The sequence below is a fragment of the Pongo abelii genome, chromosome 12 (assembly GCF_028885655.2).
Source record: "Pongo abelii isolate AG06213 chromosome 12, NHGRI_mPonAbe1-v2.0_pri, whole genome shotgun sequence".
Taxonomy (NCBI): domain Eukaryota; kingdom Metazoa; phylum Chordata; class Mammalia; order Primates; family Hominidae; genus Pongo; species Pongo abelii.
The window spans coordinates 88,809,752-88,829,968 of NC_071997.2; the positions used below are offsets into that span (position 1 = coordinate 88,809,752).

At 40.1% G+C, this 20,217-nt stretch overlaps 1 protein-coding gene across 5 annotated transcripts in view; it reads right to left on the reverse strand.

Moving 5' to 3' along the window:
* PLEKHH2 (pleckstrin homology, MyTH4 and FERM domain containing H2) overlaps positions 1-20,217 on the reverse strand; it is a 130,145-nt gene that overhangs the window by 10,606 nt on the left and 99,322 nt on the right. For 3 of the 5 annotated variants that reach the window (XM_054547604.2, XM_054547602.2, XM_054547605.1), the window contains 7 exons: positions 19,130-19,309; positions 16,604-16,701; positions 14,733-14,914; positions 13,666-13,817; positions 11,700-11,797; positions 3,920-4,061; positions 113-258 (listed from right to left, as the gene is read on the reverse strand). In XM_054547604.2, coding sequence (XP_054403579.1) covers positions 113-258; positions 3,920-4,061; positions 11,700-11,797; positions 13,666-13,817; positions 14,733-14,914; positions 16,604-16,701; positions 19,130-19,309 — 998 coding nt within the window. Of the gene's footprint in view, positions 1-112; positions 259-3,919; positions 4,062-11,699; positions 11,798-13,665; positions 13,822-14,732; positions 14,915-16,603; positions 16,702-19,129; positions 19,310-20,217 lie in introns of all 5 variants that reach the window. The other 2 variants (XR_010136310.1, XM_063713714.1) reach the window with 2 other exon arrangements.

A 20,217-nucleotide genomic window follows, 5' to 3' on the forward strand; every position in this document is an offset into this window, starting at 1 on the left:
AAATCTTGAGAAAGCTGTCAAAATGTTTTTCACCTTTAAAATTTGAACAGAAAAATATTACCAAAAAACTAGTATGACCCTACCCTCTAAAGAGTTACAAAGATTTCCTTACCTTAACTGCTCTTCAGAACAGCCATCTCTATACCTTTTAGGATAAAATTTCTCTATGACTTGCTTTAGAGTTTGATTCGCTTTGCACTGATTGGTAACATGCCCTGCTGGAGTTGAGAAAGGTCTTTCAAAATCTCCAATCTCTACCTAATTGGAAATCCAAAAAAGTGAAAATATATTGAAAAGAGTTTTAAGACAGAAAATCAGTTAGTTTTATTTTTTCTAAACATTATTTTTTAACACATAATACATGAATCTATTTGTCATGATTATGTGATTATGAAATTTATAATCATATGTAGGAATTTTTATAAGTTATATTTTAATTCTAATTTTGTTTTTGAGACGGAGTCTCGCTCTGTCACCCAGGCTCATTGCAACCTCTGCCTCCCAGGTTCAAGTGGTTCTCCTGCCTCAGCCTCCCGAATAGCTGGGACTACAGGTGTGTACCACCACGCCTGGCTAATTTTTGTGCTTTTAGTAGAGACGGGGTTTCACCATGTTGGCCAGGCTGGTCTTGAACTCCTGACCTCAAGTGATCCACTTGCCTTGGCCTACCAAAGTGTTGGGATTACAAGCGTGAGCCACCACCTGGCTTGAATTCTAATTTTGAAAAAAATCTGTAATTTAAACATTTGAGTTCCATTTCTACATTAACCTTCCTAGTTTACTATCACCATCTAGTAGTACTTGCTAAAGGTCACTACTTTGTTATTGTCTGTAACGCAAGGACAATTTTTCATTTTTAAGGCACTATTTTAATTGCTGATAATAAGATGAAATAGATGTTAAAAATAAAAGGCAACAGACGGGCGTGGTGGCGGGCACCTGTAATCCCAGCTATTTGGGAGGCTGAGGCAGAAGAATTGCTTGAACCCAGGAGGCAGAGGTTGCAGTCAGCCGAGATCATGCCATTGCCCAGTCTGGGTGACACAGCAAGACTCCATCTCAAAAAAAAAAGTTATAAGAAATTTCAAAAAACTATTAGTTGGACTTTTTGAGGGTCTCTCCTGAATGTAATGGGAGCAAGAACCATATTCTCATTACTTTGTTCCTAGATTTTCTCCATGTTATTGTGTTCATACTCTCATTCTACTAGCATTAATCCTGGGAATAGAGTCCTTCCCAGGATATAGAGTTGTGTTTGGAACCACAGTTTATATTTTATTGGAGCATGAAGTTCAAGGTAGGGAGTATTAAGGGAATGTTGAGGCTGGAGGGGCAGGCAGAGTTTGGATCTTGAAAGTCCTTGCATGTAAAAAAGGAATGACAGAGCTAGATTCACATTTTTGCTGTATCTCTATCCCAGTTACTAGTGCTGCCTAATAAAGCTCCATGCACAGGTGACATTGTGCCAGTTTCCAGGCTCAGCCCTTAAGAAAATAGCAGTTTCCACTTCTTATCTGTCTTCTGGGACGTTGTTGCTGTCACCCATTCACCATTCTTGGAGGAAGCACAAGCAGTCACATACACGAAGAGACCACGTGTAAGGTGCTCCAGCTGACAGTCCCAGCAGAAGTCCCCACAAACAGCGAGCATCAATCAGCCACCAGATGTGACTGAAGGAGCCTTCAAATGATTCCAGCCCTCAGCCATAGAGCGACAACTGGCTTTCAAGCTGTGTCAGCTGATACCACCTGAAGCAGAGACACACACTGTCCCTTCACATCCCTGCCCAAATTTCTGTCTTAAGTAGCTGAGTTTTGGAGTCATTTGTAACGTAGCAACAGATAAGTGGAAAAAATCCCTCTAGCATTTGTGTGAAGGATAAATTTGTGAGGGACCAGACCAGAGAAAGGCACACTACTTAGGAGCCTGCTGCAGGACAGCAGGCAGTATGAGACAATGATCCAAACCTTAGCAACAGGAGTCAGCATACAGAGGAGAGAACAGACTAAAACATCCCTAAGAGTTCACATTCGCAGGAATGTGGTGACTGGTGGGAAAGGGCCAAAGTGAGCGAAAACTCATGATAATTCCCGGGTTTGAAGCTTGCTTGGGGGACCGGGTGGAGGGTGTATCATAAATAGGAGACAGAATGTGAACACAGAGGAGGGACGATGATTAGTTTGGTTTTCAATATGCTGATTTTGGCTGGGTGCGGTGGCTCACGCCTGTAATCCTAGCACTTTGGGAGGCCAAGGCAGGCGGATCACTCAAGGTCAGGAGTTCGAGACTAGCCTAGCCAACATAGTGAAAACCCGTCTCTACTAAAAATATGAAAATTAGCAGAGCGTGGCGGTGAGTGCCTAGGGAGGCTGAGGCAGGAGAATCGCTTGAACCCGGGAGGTGGGGGTTACAGGGAGCCAAGATTGTGCCACTTCACTCCAGCTTGGGCAAAAGAGGGAAACTCTGTCTCAAAAAAAAAAAAAAAGAAAAGTTGATTTTAAGGAGCCCATAAAAAAACTACGAACTGAAGAGAAAAGATCTGGGAAACATTGGCATAGGTGGTGCATAGAATAAAAAGAATGAGATGTGCTGGGACAGAGTGTAGCGTGAGGAGCCATAGACCAAAGACCCTGGGGAATCTAAGCCTTGGTCCAGATGCCACATCACAGAGTTGCTTTAACATTTTCCTTAATTAACCTAGGCAAAGACTTGGGTGTGGTTGAGACTATGGGTTGCATCTTATGACCATTCTCTCCTTCTTCTTGAGTAAAAAAAACCTTAAATTTAGCTGGGCACACTGCCACCCCACTGAGACCACATTCCCCAGACTCCCCTGTAGGTAATGGGCAAGGCCATGTGACTAAATTCTGATGGGAGAGACATGAATGGAAGCGTTCTATGCAGCTGCTGAGAAGTTTTCTCAAGTGTGGGAGGGCATGCCCTTTTCAACCCTTCCCCCACCCTGAAGCCTGGAACACTGACATTAGCTGGAGCTCTGGCAGACTCCCAGGACCATGGTGATGACACCCTAGGGACAGCAGAGGAGAGAAGAGGATAAAGCCCATGCCCCTAATGGCTTCACAGAGGTGCCAGGATGCCTCTCTCTCTATGTGAGCGCTAAATATACTTCTATTCTGATTAAGTCAGTATTAATTTGTGTGTGTGTGTGTGTGTGTGTGTGTGTGCGTGTAGAAGGTTGAACTTAATCCTAGCTGATACAGGCTGGGTGCGGTGGCTCACGCCTGTAATCCCAGCACTTTGGGAGGACAAGGCCGGTGGACCACGAGGTCAGGAGATCGAGACCCTCCTGGCTAACACGGTGAAACCCCACCTCTACTAAAAATACAAAAAATTAGCAGGGCACGGTGGCGGGTGCCTGTAGTCCCAGCTACTCGGGAGGCTGAGGCAGGAGAATGGCGCGAACCCGGGAGGCGGAGCTTGCAGTGAGCCGAGATCGCGCCACTGCACTCCAGCCTGGGCGACAGAGTGAGACTCCGTCTCAAAAAAAAAAAAAAGAAAAGAAAAGAAAATCCTAACTGATACAGTAGGCAAATAAAAGAAAGTGCTCTAGCCTTTTCAAGGACTTATTCCTATAAGACTACCAAGCGATTTCAGCATGACATCTTCAAGCCCACAGCTCTACACTCCAATTCCTTTATTAAATACAAAGCCTAGAGATATATTTTCAAGATAATTAAGAAACTGGGTTCTCTTTATGGAATACTGTCTCATTCTACATCATTGCAATTGTCAGCAGTTTAGAGGCAAACTGTAATTATAGTGCCTGTAATTTTTAAGGTGCTAATCGTAGCAAAATGAATGTAAAGAATTATTGAAGTATATTGTTTTACATTTAATTCAGTGTAGAAATTAGTATCTTATTATTTCAATATATTACTCTATATAACATGGAAGTTACCTGAGCTAAAAGAGCTGCCATTTCTAATGCCAGATCCTTGTTCAGAGGAAAAAGTCCATTTATGATTTGATCATTTGTCTGATACATTAACAGCAACTTTTCTCTATCAGTCTCTCCACAAGCTTGCACTGAGAAATACAGTCTGTAAAAAAAAAGAGTAAATTTCTCATTAAATGATATTCTTACAAGGAAATAAAGTAAAGATAAATCCAGCGGACTGAGATGGGGTTGTTTTAACACAGTACTCTAAGTGGTATGAACTTAGACTACTACTGTCAATGACTTCTGTTTCTGTTCTATTTAGTACTTTCAGCAAAATAAGAAAAAACTGCTTTGAGGTTGAGGTTGAGAAGTGCTGGAGGTGAGGTTGAATCACATTAAATGTCAATTGTCTAAATACACCAATGAAAAGACAGAGATTGTCAGAGTGGATAAAATATAAAACCTAACTATATGGTGCTTATAAGAAATCCACTTTAAATATAAATAAAAATATATAAGTAGAAGTAAAGGGATGAAGCAATTTTTTAGGCCTTGAAACACCAAATCCTTAAATGTTCCTGAGGAAGGACCTAAGACATCAAGTGAAATTAAATATGCCCTCTCTTGCAAGGAATGTATGATACAGGCCTTTATTTCAATGGGCTGTATAAACCCAGTCTTCAAAACCCTCATGATCCTTCCTGAATACCTTGGACACAGCACAGAAAAGGAAGTGAAGGTTTCAACTCAAAATCACCCCCAAATCAACATCAAATAAGGGGAGGGGGAGAAGGTGAGTTTTCTCTGGGAATCTAAAAGACAATATTTATAGATTTAAGTGTGTTTTGACTTTTTGGCCACAATCTGATAAGCAGCTTTAGGGGCTCAGAAATAGTTTACATGTTATCACTATTACTCACTGAAACACAACATGGCTTTTGTCTGCCTAGGGGGGTCTTCATCAAATCAGTGACTCTCTTTATTTATTCACTGTGTCATTTATTCATATGTGAGATTTGGGGGGCTCTGACTTCAGGCTGCAGATCAGGCACAGGTGCTGTAACGGCTCTAAATGCTGTGACAATGGGGTGGGTGAGCAACATCTTGACACACCTGAATACTGCCATGACAACACAGTGGCTGGAAAAGAGAGATTTAGATACAGTAGCTGTTAGGTGTGTATTCAATTGGCTATAACTTTGCATTTTCAGCCTTTTCTTCCCCCTACACACTTGGGGGAGAGGACACATCCCTATCATTTACAGTATCTCTCCCAGTAATTCTCTCAAATAGCAGGGAAGGGGAGGGCAGCAGGTCTGAATCTCTGAGCAAGCATGGGTGGGTGTACTTTGAAAAGCTCCTCCTACCCCATGATTCTATTCATTCTTTCCTCTCTACCCAGTTTACAAATCAGAAAAATCCTAAGCTCCATTTTAATCTATGATGACTACAATGACAAATAATGCAGGATTATATTGTTAAACTGGTAGCAGAATATGGCTGGGCAACAGAAACAGATGCCAAATCCAAAATGATATCAGCAAAGCCATATAAAACAAAGAGAAGAAAATTTAAGATGAAAGCCTTCCTTTCTGGCATGCTTACATTTGTATGCATAGCTTATTTTCCCTACTTGAAGTTAGGAAGTATATCATACTCATCACTGTAATCCACTAGAGTTTAGCTAAGTGTTACCACTGGAAGGTTTGGTAATACGGCTAAGGGGAGAAAAAGAACCAAATGGCTACAGGCAAGAAGAGCTTAAGTGCATTTTCTGTTATTCCCAGCAGGCAACACGATTGAGCCTGACAGGGGAAAAGGAAGCATCATTAGCCAAAAAAAAAAAAAAAAAAAAGAGAGAAAAACAATACTGGACATGAACCATGGGCTCAAATCCCTAATGAAACAGTTTTGGCTCCAATAGCTACCCAGGGATTTGGGGAGAATTTGAAGAGGAACAAAAATGACCAAGAAGTCATAAAAATCAAATCCATGGAGCTTGAATAGGAAAAGCACTAGAGGAATGTGATCTAAGCCTCTCACAATATGGCCAGTTTTCAGCTGCTTCCAAATCCTAAAGAGGCCTGGAGCAGACAGAATGGGCTTCTATGACAGCAGGCAAGGCTTAGATTAGCTCGCAGGGGTATTCCCAAATCTCCACCTCCTCATTGGACACCCAGGAAGCTGAATACTGTGGGATGGAAATCGCATCACTGTGGACCAGTACCACTACACAAATATACTGCTTCCAAATTCAGCAGGGCTCTCAGCACCACTGGGCGATCCTTTTGCTTGCCCTCAACTGGATCCATATTCATTCTTCAAAGCATTTATTTCCTACTGTTGCCCTTCCCATCCTCTTGTAAACTTACTGGGGGGACAGCCTGCAATCTCTCTCTGTTCACCCTTTCTTCGCTCCTCAGTCCACCATGGTCTACTGGTTATACTCTACTAAAACTGCAATTGTTCTCTTCCTGCCTCAGTGGCGTCCAACTTCCAGTCATCTGCTCAGAAGTTACCACTCTGCAAAGTCTTCCTCTATGTCCCTACAACCTCTTGTACATACATGTCATATTCATGGTAATGACAAAGATCTGTGAAGCATTTACTATGTGGCAGGCTCTGAACCAAGTGCTTTACAATTGCCAACATTTAATCCTTCAGACAACCCTAGAGGTGGGAGTCGTTTTGATCTCCATTTCACATACAGGGTACCTGAGGCACAGAGATGTTAAGTGACTTGCTCAGGGCCACATAGTAAGTGGTAGGGCCAGGATTCTAACCCAGGCAGCCTGTCTCCAGCCCATGTTCTTCACTCCTGTGCTACATTCTTCCTGTTACAGCATTGATTGCATTGCTAAGACTTCATGTCTGCCTCTCCCTATAAACTGGAAGATTCTAAAGGGTAAGGAAACTCTATTCACCTTGGAATTCCCAAGGCTTCAAACAAGGCTTGGCACTGGTAGATGGCATGAATGGACAAATAAATGGTATGTGAGAATTGCTAAGTACAGGAATTATTTGCCAAAAATCCTGAAGAATTCCCTTTCATAGTCTTAGGCAAGTGACTTAACTCTCTAAAGCTTCAGTAACCTCATCTGTCAGATGGAAATAATAATAGTACCTCAAAGGGTTGTAAGGATTGTATAAGAATGCATACAAAGAGTTCAGAATAGGGCCTGATGTTAGGTAAATGTTCAACAAATGCAGGTTAGTAGTACTAGGAGTACTAGTAGTAGTATTCCCCGGGGGTCTCTGGAATCATGAGAGTTTCTCTTTTTTTTTTTTCTTTTTTTGAGACAGAGTCTCGCTCTGTCACCCAGACTGGAGTGCAGTGGCATGATTTGGCTCACCGCAACCTCTGGCTCCTGGGTTCATGCGATTCTCCTGCCCCAGGCTCCCATGTAGCCGGGACTACAGGCACACACCACCATGCCCAGCTAATTTTTGTATTTTTAGTAGAGACGGGGTTTCACCATGTTGGCCAAGCTGGTCTTGAACTCCTCACCTCAGGTGATCTGCCCGCCTCGGATCCCAAAGTGCTGGGATTACAGGCATGAGCCACAGTGCCTGGTCCATGTGAGAGTCTCTTGATCCTGGAATTTTTTTTAGTGTGAACATAGCTAGGAGAAATGGGATAAACTCCATTTCTTGGCTTAAACTTTTGGCTATGGCCAGATTTGTTTTGTTAAAAACATGCTTTGGCTCTTACAACTTCAAAAACACAGTGAAAAATCAAATTAAATAAGAAGCTTAACTATGAATAGAATTTAAATGTTAGTTGCCAACGGTTGTCTATGAGAACAAGTTGAAAACCTATTAATTAGACCTTTCATACCTGAATCTAAATAATTAAAATTCCATCACTTGCTAAGTATCAATTTAAAATTCCATGATAAAGAGAATTGATATTTTAGCTTTGTTTGTTACCCTGCTGCTTGGCAGATGAAGAATCAGGTCCTTGGCTGTGTGACAGGTCACAGCAAGGTTTCCTTCCAAACTGTATCACTAGAAATTAGGTCTCATTGTCTAAGCTACTTATAAACACATGCAAAGCACGGCCATGTTTAGAAACAGTACTTTCTCATAGCTGTGGCTATCCAGCCATTTCAGAGTTCTGTTAAAAATTAAGCCTCTCAGTTGAGTTACTTTTTTTTCCTGCTGTCAAAGACATTGTCATGAGGTTTTGCTTTTAAACAAGGTAATCATCATCTGTTATTCACAATTCTCTCTTTTTAAAAAAAATTTTGAAGATAATTATTCTGACCCAAATATTAGTGACCATGGCCTGTGACACAGCCCTCAGGAGGTCCTGAGAACATGTGCCCAAGGTGGTCAGGGAGCTGCTTGGTTTTACACATTTTAGGGAGGCATGAGACTTCAATCAAATACACTTAAGAAATATATTGGTTTGGTCTAGGAAGGCAGAACAACTTGAAGTGAGGACTCCACAACCTCTTATGGCAACCCAGACATTCCTTTCTATTGATTCCAGGTCTTTGGATAAACTCAACCAATTGTCAACCAAAAAATTTTTATTCATGATTCTCTTTGTCCTTCCTTGTGGTGTTTGTTAGACTTGAAGCATTATTTTTATCTGTCTTTCATATCCAAATTTTATCCAAATTTCTCTTCAGTTCCAATCATACATCATAATCTGAGTTGGTACGTATTAAGCATTCATAAGGTTTAGATTATTAGGAATAGTCTTGGCTGGGTGCGGTGGCTCATGCCTGTAATCCCAGCACTTTGGGAGGCTGAGGCGGGCAGATCACCTGAGGTCAGGAGTTCGATACCAGCCTGGCCAACATGGTGAAACCCCGTCTCTATAAAAATACAAAAATTAGCTGGGTGTGGTGGCAGGCGCCTATAATCCCAGCTATTTGGGAGGCTGAAGCAAGAGAATCGCTTGAACCTGGGGGGCAAAGGTTGCAGTAAGCTGAGATCGTGCCATTGCATTCCAGCCTGGGCAGGAAGAGTGAAGTTCTGTCTCAAAAAAAAAAAAAAAAAAAAAAGAATGCCTGAACCTCTTTTCCATAAATGTCTTTGGCAGGCCAGGTCCAGGAGCTGGCTCCTTCCACAAAGGCTGAGGCCAAGAGGCAGGGGCAGTGATGAGGACCTTTAGGTCAGTGCTTCTCAAAACCCAGCACATGTAAGAATTATCTGGAGAGCTGTCAAAACACAGACTCCTGGGCTCCACCCCCAGAAATTCTGACTCAGTGGGTCTGAAGTGGGGCCTAATGATTTGCATTTCTAACATGTTCCACGTGGTCCTGAGGCTGCTAGTGTGGGGCCCACGTTGGGAACTACTGCTCCACATTAAACAGAACTACAATAATAATCTAGAAGGTCCAAATCTTCTAGCCTGCTGTCCTTGCCAGTCACCAAAGGGCCCTTGATAAAGTTTGCCCTCAAGGGAAACAGGTCCCTCCAGGGGTGAAGCCTATTAGACTTCCAATATCTATGCAATATTGCTTATCTCTAGGAATGTATGATTTTAAAACCTTAGATACCAAAGATTAATAGTCACTTTCTTATTACTTGAAACTCTGGCAAATCATCACAGCTCATGAGACCCTGAATAAAGAAGCTCCAGTGTTCACAATCACCATTTATTCAGATCAACAGAGTCTGTTCAAATACTGGGTGGCCCTTTAAGTGGCCAACTGGATGAGAGAAGAGTCCAAAATATGAATGTGCCATATTTATTTAACTATTCTCCCTATTAATAAACATGTAAATGTCTGTCCCAAGTTTTTAACAAAAATATTGACAAAGAATATGACAAAAACATGACAAGAAAGATACTGGGACATACTGGAATACTCTGCCCGCTTATCTGGGTATTTCGGTGGGATGGACTATTAGAACAAGAAATTTTAAAGTCGATCAAAGGCTATTACATTCTTTATGTTGTACAGTGCCTTCAATTCTTACATTCCAATTTTAAGTCTGAACATCTTCCAAAAAGAGACCTCTGAGTTCCACTCCAATAATTCCACTAGGCTCTGGGTCTGACATTTTATAGATTCCTTAATTTACAGGGTATAAGACTCAAATAAAACCAGCAAAATACCATTATTTTGTTATAATTAATGTGAGCTGGTCAGCTAACAGTGTTTATTAAGTACTACCTTTTGCTAATACATGAAAGAAATGAAAATATTTAAAAAGAAAGAAAGGAAATCTGGTTCCTGATTACATGCCAAAGTACATTACCATTTTATCTGTAGAGAAGGTGTGTGCTCCGGCTTCTCTGGCATTTTCTCAATTCCTGACACAAGCTGAGCAGCCTCCCTCTACAGGCCTTTGAACATTCTTTTCTATGCATTTTGATGTTCCCACTCCCATCTCCCTCTGAACTTGGCGTAAACATCATTTCCTCAAAGAAGCCTCCCGAGGTCTCCTGTCTAGGTCAGGCTCACTGTTGTGTGCCCTCACAGTACCTCTCTCTCCCTTCAGAGAACATACTGTGTCATTACACACTCATTAGAGTGAGGATATGCCCAGCAATAGTCTTCCTCACTAACCCGTAGATTCCAAAAGATCAGGGACTGGGTCTGTCTGTATTTATTACAATTTTATTCATAGCATCTAGCTAAGTGATAGACCTTACAGTTGAAGCTCGGTGAACACCGAGAGAGAGAGAGAGAGAGGGAGAGAGAAAGAGAGACAGAAAGAAAGAGAAAAATGAGAATGAAAGACTGAGAAGGGATAAATATGAGTATAAAGAATATATAACTTCCAAAAGACTGAGGCAAACATAGGACATAGGTATCTCTTCTTTTTTTTTTTGAGACGGAGTCTTGCTCTGTCACCCAGGCTGGAGTGCAGTGGTGCGATCTTGGCTCACTGCAAGCTCTGCCTCCCGGGTTCATGCCATTCTGCTGCCTCAGCCTCCCAAGTGGCTGGGACTACAGGTGCCCGCCACCACGCCCGGCTAATTTTTTGTATTTTTAGTAGAGACGGGGTTTCACCATATTAGCCAGGGTGGTCTCGACCTCCTGACCTCGTGATCCACCTGCTTTGGCCTCCCAAAGAAACATAGGTATCTCTTCTTACTACAGATCTGTAGTAGGGTATTGAAGTATTCAGTCTTTATGAAAAATGTAATAATACTGTTACAGGAAATTATGAAAGTGAAAAATGCATCCTTGTATCAACTACTCTAAGAGCAGCTATTTTTTTTCTGTAGTTTTTCTGATTGTGTGTGTGTGTGTGTGTGTGTATTTTTTGTTTGTTTTGAGACAGGGTTTCACTCTGTTGCCCAGGCTGGAGTGTGGAGTGCAGTAGCACAATCACGGCTCACTGCAGTCTCAACCTCCTGGGCTCAGGTGATTCTCCCACCTCAGCTGTCTGAGTAGCTGAGATTACAGGCACATGCCACCACACCTGGCTAATTTTTGTTATTTTTAGTAGAGGCGGGGTTTTGCCATGTTGGCTCCCAAAGTGTTGGTCTCGAACTCCTGACCTCAGGTGATTTGCCCACCTTGGCCTCCCAAAGTGCTGGGATTATAGGCGTGAGCCACCATGCTCAGCTGAGACCTAGTGTTTCTGATCTTTGTCTAAAAGCATATTTTTATAAAATATAATTCTTTATGACATTAAGAGACTAGAATTAGAAACAAAATTTTATGTGACAAGGTTTTTTTCCTATAGAAACAGAGTTATCATTTATAGAAAGACAAACTTACCAATAAATAACTTTTAAGGCATTCAATAGAAAGGTAAATAGTAGATGCATTATTTGAACATATTGTATACTCATACTTTGGCATCTGGATGCAGTATTACATACCTGTTTTTGTATGTCAGACGAACAGTCCTTGTACCTTCACATTTTCCAGGCTGCTGTTCTTTGGAAGCCTGTTCCCATTTGGAAATAATGTCACAAATCTAGAAAGGAAGTGGAAAACTGAGATTTACAGTACTTTTCAAATCAAAATTTTTTGAAGACAAGTGTGCTGCAGACTGAAATTTTTCAATTAATATGATCAAACCAAATATACTCAAGCTTTTTGTTTTCAGCCTCTGTGCGGCTCCGAGTTTAGTATGTAATTATAAATTGCTATTTGGCCCACTTATCCTTTTGGACACACATTAACTTTGGACTGCGGCCATGCATTTTTTACTCAAAAAGGAATCGTAATGTATGACTGCCTGAAACTGGAAACAAGGAGATTCCAGGGATTTTTTCATGATTTGGTCACTGAAGAAGCAAGTTTTTTACCTTCAGAGTTCAAAAAGATTGTAATAACTAAAGTTATACCAAAGAAATCTGAAATATAATTTATGGAAAGGGTCTAGACCCAGGTCTAGCTATTTGATTTTCGGTAACTCATTTCCCTCTCTAGGCCTCAGTTTTCTCATTTGCAAAATAAGTGCATTGTTTCTCTAAGGTCCCCTGTGGTTCTATAATTCTATTTATTTATTTATTTTTAAAATTGAGATTGAGTCTCACTCTGTCACCCAGGCTGAAGTACAGTGGCACGATCTCGGCTCACTACAACCTCCGCCTCCTGGGTTCAAGTGATTCTCCTGCCTCAGCCTCCCGAGCAGCTGAGACTACAGGCACCCACCGCCATGCCTGGCTAATTTTTTTGTATTTTTAGTAGAAACAGCGTCTCACCACATTGATCAGGCTGGTCTTGAACTCCTGACCTCAAATGATCTGCCTGCCTTGGCCTCTCAAAGTGCTGGGATTACAGGCGTAAGCCACCGCACCTGGCCTAATTCTGTATATATTATTGCCATTACTAAATGGAAGCTCTATTAAAGTTATTTTACTATGATCTGGAAAAGATTCTTTTAAAATCCCTCCCTTTTCATTTCCACAGGTCTGTTTTCTTTCTTTCTTTCTTTCTTTCTTTTTTTTTTTTTTTTTTGTGAAACAGTCTTGCTCTGTCGCCCAGGCTGGAGTGCAGTGGCGTGATCACGGCTCACTGCAGCCTCGACCTCATGGGCTCAAGAGATTCTAGTGCCTCAGCCTCCAGAGTAGCTGGGACTACAGGCATGTGGCACCATGCCTGGCTAATTTTTGTATTTTTAGTAGAGATGGGTTTTTGCCATGCTGCCCAGGCTGGTCTCAAACTCCTGGCCTCAAATGATCCACCTGCCCTGGCCTCCCAAAGTGCTTGGATTACAGGCGTAAGCCACTGCACCCGGCCACAGGTCTGTTTCCTAAACCATTTTTCATTTCCAGCTCAGGCCTTCCCTAACTCCCAATGCTGAACTTAATCTCTCTCTTTCTGTGCAAAGTTCACAGCACTCTCAAAACTTTCATCACTTTCAACCCTAGTTCAAGGTTATCTGTGTATAAAGCTGCTCTTCCGTAAGCAAATTTTAAGTTCACTGTGGGCAGGGACTATTTCTGGTCCTTTTGTATTCCCCACAGAGTCCAGCCAGCCCTTGGGATACAAAAAAATAGCTTAGTAAGTATTGCTGAATAAATGAAAAAAAAAAAGGAAAGCCATTTTATTAGCACTTCTACATATCTACCCTTATTATCCTAATGTTTAGAGTATAATTTCCATTACTAACACTTTTCCTCTCTTTAATATGGAATGTATATATGTACAGATTGTGTATTAAGAATTCTATGGGTTTAACAAAGTCCTGCATTTTTTTTTCTTATCGTGGAGATTAGATTGGTTAAATTTTTGGAAAACTCCTGAATTAAACTTCTTGCAAAGTTTACTCTTCTTTTAAAGAGTAGCTTCTTTGCTGTCTGTTGGGCTTGGCTCCTGAAAAGGACTTGGTTTCACCTTGATGTTTCCTTGAAGACAATGCTCTAAATCTCTGCCAGAGGGATCATCAGTGAACAACGCAAATCCAGACTGCGCTGGTTTCCTCATTCCTGTGTCCTGGTTCAAAGTATTCAAAAATTCTTCCACTGTGGTAGATGCATCAAAACCAACTACCTAGACAGAAATAACAAAGCAGTTCTCTTAATAAGAAATACATAGTTTCAAACTGAGATTTTAGGGATGAAACAGAGCATACTTGATGCATGATTAATGATAACATATTTTTATAAGTGCTTTAACTTTTTTTCCCAAAGCTCCTCTGGAGAAAATTAACAAGGTTACCTCAGAAATTAGCTTGCTGAAGAACTAAAAAATCTCAGCTTCAGCCAACAGATATGAATCCAAAATAGAATGATCAGTTGACAGCTATAAATATTTTGCAAAGATATTATGCTTACCCATTAGAAGCAAACCAAGAACTATAGTACAATATGCAATCTTTAATCAAATGGAAAATAAATAAGAAATATGTTTAAATAAATGAACACTTTTATGTATTTAATGTTTGTTTCTTTAATAGGCAGTTAAGTATCTGAATTCTGTGATAAAAGGCGTATGGCTACAAAGACTAATTGCTAGTTTGGGAACATGTTTGCTTCAATTAATAAGCAAGCATCTAGATCTGAGAACTGGAAGGGCCCAGTGAAGTTTTCCCAGATAATTTCTGAGATTTGGAGATTTTAAAAGAGACTAAAATTGTACACACCCAGTATCAGTAATTATTTCCACACCTAGGAGGTGTACTGATGGGAAAAAGCCCCAACCGAAGTGTTTTTGATTTTTCTGTCCATCAGAATCATAATGGCAGTGAAGCCCATCCCTTATTTGCTTCAATATGGATTTGTTATTAGTGTGAATCCTTTATAGCAAAACTGTTTCAAAACTCAGCTGTTCTGATAGTAAGTCTAATATATTTGCATGTTTGTCACTGCCAGGTGCTGACAAAAGTAGGCAGAGAAGTCTCTGTTCCCTATAACAGAGGTTGTACATAGGATAGTCGGCTAAGCATATTTTCATCAGGTAACCTACCTGGTATATCCCATTCATGAAGTGCACAGGTATACTAAAGGGCAAAGAATGGTGATAAGGGTTTCGGAGAAGAGTTGAAAGAATTTCCATCCTTGAGGGTCTTGCTTCTCTGTCACCATTTTGTTGCGTTCTTTCTACACAACGCTGGCAGTAAATGGCATATTTTCCAAATTCTGTCCTGTAATACAAAACTTAAGATAAAATCTAAGAATAAATTTAATTGACAACCTAATATGTGCAACCATTAAGAAAGCATCCCTGTACATTATCACAATGTATTAGGCTAATTTTGACAGTAACATTTTTTGAATGATAATACTAAACTGCTGTAACTTTCCTCAAATTCCAACTTCTTTATTTTTCTAACTGCCTCACTCAAACCTCCCCACAAAGTATTCTTCATCTTTACTGTATTATTATAGTCACAAGCTGAATTTAAAATTACCAGTCATAAGTCAATATACAGTGATTTAATATTAACAAATATAAAGAAAGCAATTGCATGAAGAATAGTAGAGAGTAACTTATAAAAACATGTTACAGCAGAATTCTCTTCTGAAGAACATGGTGGTTAATGCTTGACCACTAAACAAGGTAAAAAAAAAAATGTCTTCAGGCCAGGCGTGGTGGCTCATGCCTGTAATCCCAGCACTTTGGGAGGCTGAGGTGGGCAGATCACCTGAGGTCAAGAGTTCAAGACCAGCCTGGTCAACATGGTGAAAACCTGTCTCTATTGAAAACACAAAAAATTAGCTGGGTGTGGTGGCACACGCTTGTAGTCCCAGCTACTTGGGAGGTTGAGGCAGGAGAATCGCTTGGACCTTGGAGGTGGAGGTTGCAGTGAGCCAAGAATATGCCACTGCACTCCAGCCTAGGTGACAGAGCAAGACCCTGCCTCAAAAAACAAAAATCTTCAAACAAAAATAAAATGTTTTCTTTCTTTATTCTATAAAAAACACTGCATTCATGAAAAAATGTTAAGCATTAGAAAAACTCATTAGAATAAATAAATGTAAAAGTTGGATAGAAATCTTATTTGTCCTTGCTTGTTATACATAAATTTTACTGCTTATTCAAGCAGATTGATAACACCTGTCAAATATGTTTGTATTCAAGTGCCCTGTAGGCAGATCCTTGGTCTCAGGGCTCCTCAGTGACTGCAACTGAAATTACCTGACCTTGGTCACAGATGACCTTGATCACAGAAGCCCCAAAATGTATTATGAACTGTAGAATATTTTCCTATTGCTTCCAAGTTGGGTTTGTTTGTTTGTTTCTTTTACTGTGTTTGTTTTAGTCCAAGAGTTTAAGCAACCTGACACAAAACTCTTGGTGGACAAAATGACCCTGGATAAGCCTTGGCTGAGTGACCTGGGTCCTAATGTAAGAAAGCCATTCTGGAAGTTGAACTTTAAATGTGTTTTTCAAAGGAGTAACAATTCTGAAGTAATTCAAATACATACAATTAGTAAAGGAGGGAAGACCATGGGGGAAATTTTTCAAATAAAAGAATTCAATGTGGAGAAAAATAGTAAAAGGGAAAACTAAGGAAACAAAATAGTTGCTTTTATTGAATGAACACCCACTAATGCTAAGTCATTCATACTTGAAATGCAAATACACTTTTCACTTAAGAATATTCTCTGTCAGTTATTCAAGTATTTATTGCAATCTTTCCTAAGAGATTTAACATAACAAAGGAAATATTTTCCTAGCTCCACATCAATGATAACCAAAGGCTTCCTGTACCAATATTTGTTTCATACATTCTTCTGAAAATGTACCTGGCAGATCATTAAATACTTATGATTTATCGTAGACTTTCAGAGACCACATAAACAGTTCAGCTGGCTAGTATTCTGCACACCTGGAATCTGCATTCCTCTTTAGGTGAAGCCTGAGGAGCCACAGGAAAGGATGATGGGGAAGGAAGAGCCCAACGCAGAGTGCCAAGAGCTGCCAGCCCTGGGCAGGGAGAAGCATCATAGGTTAGATACCACGTGCCAGTCAGAGATCCACATCTGAGTGAGTGCAATGGGCTGATGACAGTCTCTCTTAACCCATAAACATTTTGCTTCTTTCACATATGCATGATCTGTTTACAGCATTTATCATAGGTTAAAAACAAAAACTCTACATTGGGTCAGATCTACGATCCATCTAGTTGTGTGTATGGTTATCTACAACTGAGGAACCAAGGCACAAGCAGACAAGGTACTCCTTTTTGACATCACACTCAAAGATTAGGAACATTGTTTCTTTTTTTCACTTACGTATTTACTCATTCCTTGAAATACAAGTAATAGTTTTGAGAAAGGCAGATTGCAAAACAGTAGAAAACACACGCCATAAATCAAAACCAATCTACCTACACATATGTATGTATCTACATACCTAAATAAGGGACAAGTATAAAAATATTAACAGAGGTTATCTTTAGGTAGCAGCAATATATGTGATTTTTATTTTTCCTTTGCTCTGTTCTGTATTCTTCTTTCTATATTTTTTCAAGGAAGTATAAAACATGTTACAGCAGAATTCTCTTCTGAAGAACATGGTGGTTAATGCTCAACCACTAAACAAGGTAAAAAAATGTCTTCAAACAACAAAAACAAATTTTTTATTTCTTTATCCTATAAAACACTGCATTTCTTTAAAAATGTTAGGCATTAGACAAACTCATTAGAGTAAATAAATGTAAAAGGAGGACAGAGATCTCATTTGCCCTTGTTTGTTATATATAATTTTTCAGTCATCTTTAAAACATTATATTAAAAAAGTTGGATAGAGATCTTATTTGCCCTTGTTTGTTATATATAATTTTCAGTCATTTTTAAAACGTTATATTAAAAAAGAGGGAGAAATAGGCATTGTCCCTGCCCTTAAGGAGCCTACAGCCTAGTAGGAGACAGTTATATATTTAAACAGTAAATTATAATACAACATGGTAATACCATGTATTAACTTTTTAAAGCATAACCAATGGAAGGAATGACTAACTTCTTGTGGAGTCAGGGAAGGGATCATAGGGAATATGTTGCTTGGGCTGGGCTATAAAGTCTATGGAAGGGAAGGAAGAGGAGGGATCCAGGTAACAGGAATACCATCAGGTGCAAGGTGGAGAATACTGCAAAGGCGGAGTGTGTTTGAAGGATGGGGCGCATTTATTCATTCACTGTCTGCTGGAGGCAGGAAGTGGAGAAAGAGGGGGCTGGTGGAGCCAGATTACGAAGTGTTCTTGATGCAGATGAAGCTTAAGCTTCAGATTCCCTCTTGGGCACAGGTCCTGGGAAAGGCTTATTAACTGTGTTTACATGGTCATATGATTTCTAAAATGTGCAAAAGTAATCAATTTTCAAGTCTTTGCTTAAAGAGCATTTCCCAAACTGTATAAGCTTCAAGTCTCACAAAACCTGGATCCAACCCTGAGAGTCCTATATGCTAAGGTAAGAAATTTCTGATTTATCCTGTGGCTAACAGGGAGTCAATACACAAAGATAAAAACAGGTGTTCATTGAAGAGTAAACACAGATGACTACCAAACACCTGAAAAATATATTCAACTGCACGTTAAAGAAATGCACCCTGAGTCAATAGTGAAATATCATTTTTTACCTGGTAAGAATTTAAAATATACTGAATGTTGTTGAAGATATAGGAAAATTCTAAAAATGAATTCAAAGGAATTTGCTGGACCTGTCCACAAGATTTAGGTTCCTGGTGGGCGCAGTGGCTCACGCCTGTAATCCCAGTACTTTGGGAGGCCAGAGTGGGTGGATCACCTGAAATCAGGAGTTCAAGGCCAGCCTGACCAACATGGTGAAACCCCATCTCTACTAAAAATACAAAACTAGCCGGGAGTGTTGGCACATGCCTGTAATCTCAGCTACTTGGGAGGCTGAGGCAGGAGAATTGCTTGAACCCAGGAGGCGGAAGTTGCAGTGAGGGGAGATTGTGCCATTGCACTCCAGCCTGGGCAACAAGAGTGAAATTCCGTCTCATTTAGGTTCAAAGATGTCTACTGTAGAGGTATTTATTATAGAAAAAAATATAGAAATGTATAGTACTTAATGTTAACATGACCATTATGTTTTGAAGAATGTCTAAGGATACAGGGGAAACGATTATTTTCTATAGTTTAAAAAAGTAGTATGCACACTGTAACTCCAGCAATATAAAAAACCGTGAGTGTGCACACACCAACATACATACATTTATATATAAACATATAAATATATAAATCAAAAAGGTAGACATCAAAATATTAATACCTATTTTTCCTTCTGCACTTTTTGTATTCTTCAAATGTCTATGCTGAATGTATATCATTCTTACAATCAGAAAAACAATATCACTTTAAATTGCATGTATATGTATCAATATTAATATCTACCTGCAATGGTCCTGGTTGATTCTGTGGCTGTCTTCGTCTTGTCTGTTTAATAAGCTGACAGCAAATTTCATTCTGCAGCTCAGGATGTGTCAGGCAGATTTGCAAAGCACTCTGGGCTAGAGATATGTGGTAATCAATTGCAGGAGAGTCAACTGCAGCATTTATAAAAAGCTGGCAGGTCTGAATTAAACAGAAAAAGATATATTCAAGGTGAGGAGTGATTAGATTTATTCTGCATGAATTATATCGATTATTTTTTCAGCAGTAGTTTTTGTTTAAAATGATGGGAAAGGATATATGATGATAACACTAATCAAAAGAAATCTGGAATCGCTACAATAATAGCAGACAAAGCAGATTTCAGAGCAAGGAATTCTGCCAGAGATAAGGAGGGTCACTTTATAATGATAAAGGGGTCAGTTTATCTAGAAGACATAACAATCCTAAACATCTACATACTTAATAACAGAGCTTCAGAATACAGGCGAATCTCATCCAGCGTATTTTTCATTTTAGTCATTGCATTTTTCACTCCAAAAATTCAATTTGGGTCTTTTTAATATCTTCTCTTACTCTTCTTAAAATGCTCATGCTTTCCTTTACCTTCCTGAACATGTGAAGTGTGGTGGCCAATCTCCAAAGTGGTCCTCCGTGATCTCCACATCCTGACATTCAGATCCATAGGTAATTCCCTCCTGTATTCTCTACCAGGGTTGGTCTGTGTGACTGGTAGCATGTGGCATGCCATTTCTAAGATTAGCTTATAAAAAACAATGCACTTCCATCTTGGTCACTCTCTCTCTTTCCCCGTTAGATCATTTCCTCTGGGGAAGGCAGCTGCCATGTCTTGAGCAGTCATTTGGAGAGGCCCATGTAGTGAGGTACTGAGGCTTCTTTGCCAACAGCCACGTGAGAGAGTTTGGAATCCTCCAGCCCCATTCCAAACTTCAGATGCCTGCTACCCCCGCTGACAGCTTGATGGTACCGCCAGGAGACTATGAGTCAGAACCACCCAGCTAAACTGCTTCTAGATTCCTGACCCTTCAAAACTGTGTGAAATACCAAATGTTGTAATTCACTAAGTGTTG